This window comes from Nanorana parkeri, unplaced genomic scaffold (assembly GCF_000935625.1).
Source record: "Nanorana parkeri isolate BGI_ZX_2015 unplaced genomic scaffold, ASM93562v1 scaffold585, whole genome shotgun sequence".
Classification (NCBI taxonomy): Eukaryota; Metazoa; Chordata; class Amphibia; order Anura; family Dicroglossidae; genus Nanorana; species Nanorana parkeri.
In genome coordinates, this window is record NW_017306853.1 from 115,585 (window position 1) to 119,272 (window position 3,688).

Here is a 3,688-nt window from a genome sequence, read left to right on the forward strand (position 1 = left end):
CCATCCGACCACACCCATTGACACCATTTGCCCGAGACCAGCGCTATCACAAGGCATGCACGCGGAGAGGGCCTGTACCACAAGACTGCCTGGAAAGCAAAGTAGCAGACTGATAGAGTTGCGTTTTATGCCACTTTCAGATTTAAAATCTGAGAGCGATACCGCGGCAGCTGACAATGGCGCTATTGGGCGCGGTGAGAAGGGCGTTCTCCCCCCCATCATGGAGGGACATTGTTAGGGCCACGTTCACACAATCACGGTTTATGTGCACTACAAAATCAGTTACCATTATTATCTACGAAGCTGCGCACATCAGTGCTCGCTGCATCTGCTGCACATTTTGGTTCAAATGCATGCAAAAGATGCAGCAAGCACTGACAGCCTGAGGGCAACTCATAGAGAACGCAATATGCGTTTAGATTAGTGCATTTTTCGAGTCGCATCGAATGGGAAATAATGAAAATGTGTAGAAAGAAAAAGCATGCAAAGTGCAAATAAAATGGGTCCTGCATTGCTTTACAATTTAATGCAACGCGTTAAAAATATGCATATGCACTTTGAGGCATGTGCGTTTTTTCTAACATGATAGTGTGGACGGGCTCTTCTAGCACACCGGCTACATGCATTGTTGCCAGTGCACAGAGGCTGAAGAACGAATTTGTATAGAACATGCTGATGTAATCACTTTGTAGAGAAAGTCTTGACTCCCCCACCTCCATACACTTCAGGCTGGAGTCATGTGTCGCTCTCTGGAAATGAGTCAAAACTTCTTTTTTTTTTTCCTCTGCGGTTTTGTATTCATTTTCTAAAATAGAACAGAACTAAATTTATACTGAAAAGGGGGGCCGAGCAGAAGGAGTGCGCTATGAAGCTTCCCGCAGCACTACAACTCCCAGCATTGTCCTGCCAGTTCATGGGAGCCTTTATCTATGTTTTAATTAATTACATTTTTTTTTTATTGCCTATTTAGCGTTATTGACATTTTGTTACAATTATTATTATTATTATACAGGATTTATAGAGCGCCAACAGTTTGTGCAGCGCTTTACAATATAAGGAAGACATTACAATCACAATACAATTCAAGACAAGATGGGGCCAGTGATACATGAGGAGGGAGCTGTGTGGGGAATGAATTGTTTGAGAACGTTCTAGTTCAGTGGTCAGGTTGAGGTGGGATCGGCTTCCCTGAAGAGATGAGTCTTTAGGGAAAGCCTAAAGGCAGTCAAGGTGGGAGGCAGAGGGACAGCTTGGGGTAAAGAGTTCCAGAGGATGGGAGAGACTCTACAGAAGTCCTGGAGGCGAGCATGGCAGGAGTTAACAAGGGAGCTGGAAAGCAGGAGGTCTTGGGATGAGCGGAGCGGACGGTTAGGGTTATACATTGAGACGATGTGAATGGATACAAATGAACCCGTTTGTAACTTCCCGGACAGCTGCATCGAATAGCACTATGTATGCAGGGCCGGATTTCCCACAAGGCCAACCAAGGCCTCGGGGCAGCAGGGAGTAGAGGGGCAGCAGGGAGTAGAGGGGCAGCAGGGGTGTGGAATCCCTTTCTCCTGATGCCCGGGGGCATGAAGTTTTCGGACGCCGGGCGAGTAGTTGTTTTCTACATTTAGCCCGGCTTTGGGCAAGCAGAGCTAAATGTACAGCGGGGACGCCGTTTGTACAGCAGAGAGAGTAAATCCGGCCCTGTATATATGTGTAACATTGTATAAGAATCTGTCTTATAAGTAACTGTTTGTTTTTTGATGGTTAAAAAGTCATCTCAGAATGTTTGTTTTTATCTGATGTACAGTAAAAAGATCGGCTCTACTTATGTAATAAAAAATTCAATTAGGGCTGCGGAAATTAACGATTAATTCCCCGATTTAATCTTTTTGATCGATTTAAAAAAAAAAAATTTTTTGATCGCTAAAGAAAACACTCACCTCCGCCGGCTTCCGGGAGTCCCGTCGGATGATCCGCTGACGTTGCGGACATCGACGTCACCCGTCTCCTCCCCCCTTCCCCAAGTGGCTCCGTTGGCTAACTAAGGGAAAGGGGGAGGAGTCCGGTGACGTCTAAGTCCGTGATGTCACCGGACTCCTCCCCCCCTTCCCTTCGTTAGCTGACAGAGCCACTTGGGCCGGTGAGTTTGCCCAAGAAGCACAAGCTTCTGTCTTATCTTAAACTTTATATATATATGCACCATGTGGCTCTCCATTAACTTACTGATATTATGTTGCAATCAGGTCCTTACATGAAATGGAATGGACAGGTGCTGCTACTTCAAATATTAAGCTAATACTTATGTTTAAATCACCCTTAGGGCTTTGCTGTTTTACTATAATATGTAAATACATTTGTAATCCAGCACGTTATTATTCTGAGTTGCCCCACTCCAGCGGCGGCCATATTGAGTGGGGCACGTGAGATTAATAACGTGCTGGATTAGTGTGATCCTAGTCCATATTATTACTTTATTGCTGTGCTGTATGTGTATAGGCCAATGTAGTTGGATCTGTATGTGTGTTATAATGAATCGAAATTAATCGATTAATCGAATAAAAAAAAATTTGATCGAACACGAAAATTTTAATCAGTAACAGCCCTAAATTAAATAAATATTAATACTACTACTACTACTACTACTAATAATAATATAATAATGTTACACTCTTATAGGATTCATACGTGGTGGTGTCGTTTGAGCGGTCAAGAAGAGTTAATTTTTGTATTCTTTGATTAGCAGAGATCAGTGTGTAGGTTGAGCGTTTCTTAACTGTCCTTTGAGAGGCGGCCGGGAAGGGGTTAAGCTGGAACAAGTGGTTTGGCAGCAGGCCGCGGCAGGCGGACGTGCCAGGGGGTGGCGTGCACAGCACGCACGGTACAGATAAGTCCTTGGTATAAAATGACTCCACAAAAGTGTAGCCAAGGTCTAAAAAAAAACTTAAACCAAAGTTTGGAAATAGTTGTGGGAAGAAGGAGCTGTAAATAGCCGTATATAGCATAAACCTATCATAATAAATAAACATAGACACGGTTACAGCTTCACGTCATGAAGGGATGATTATTACTTCTCTATGAAAAAACGAAAATTCCCAACTCACTTTTTTTGGGTCCTCATTCAGCTAAAAATAGTTCTGCTACCAAAGCTCCCTCATGTGACCTTAAAGGAGAACTATGGGGTCAGGGCTTTCCCCCATAGTTCTAAGGGATCTGGAATCAGACAACTCCAGACACACAACACTGGGGCTGTTGAATAAAGCCAAAGTACACATTAAGGTATGGACAGCTGAAGTGTGTGTGTGTGTGTGTGTGTGTAAATCTCAGCTTTAGCTAGTGATGTCAGTGAACAGGTTTTTTTTTTTTTTCTAACAAAGCAGCTAAGAATAGCCTGGAAAAATGTGTAAAGGAGTTGTTTCAGACCTAGCGTAGCCAGCGTCAAATGATGCCTTTTGCATTCACACAAGGCTATTCAAAAGCAAAATGCTACATTTGTCTGCAACGCAATCACATCTCAATAGGACCTGCTGTGGCCAAAGACATAAATGAGATGAGAATCTCCCGACCTGCATTTAATCTGTGCTTCAAATGCTTATCAAACGCAGCCAAATAACTCATCTACACCAGCTCTTATAAATAAAATACAAAAAAAGTCATATGTTTTATTTCATATTTACCTGACACAAAAATAGTTTATAAT

The 3,688-nt window shown here is 43.0% G+C and overlaps 1 protein-coding gene across 1 annotated transcript in view; it reads left to right on the plus strand.

The window, feature by feature from the left end:
* The window catches only part of MXI1 (MAX interactor 1, dimerization protein), a 35,139-nt gene that overhangs the window by 28,847 nt on the left and 2,604 nt on the right, over positions 1 to 3,688 (plus strand). The window contains exon 6 of the mRNA XM_018562564.1: positions 3,191 to 3,267. Coding sequence (XP_018418066.1) covers positions 3,191 to 3,267 — 77 coding nt within the window. The remainder of the gene's footprint in view (positions 1 to 3,190; positions 3,268 to 3,688) is intronic.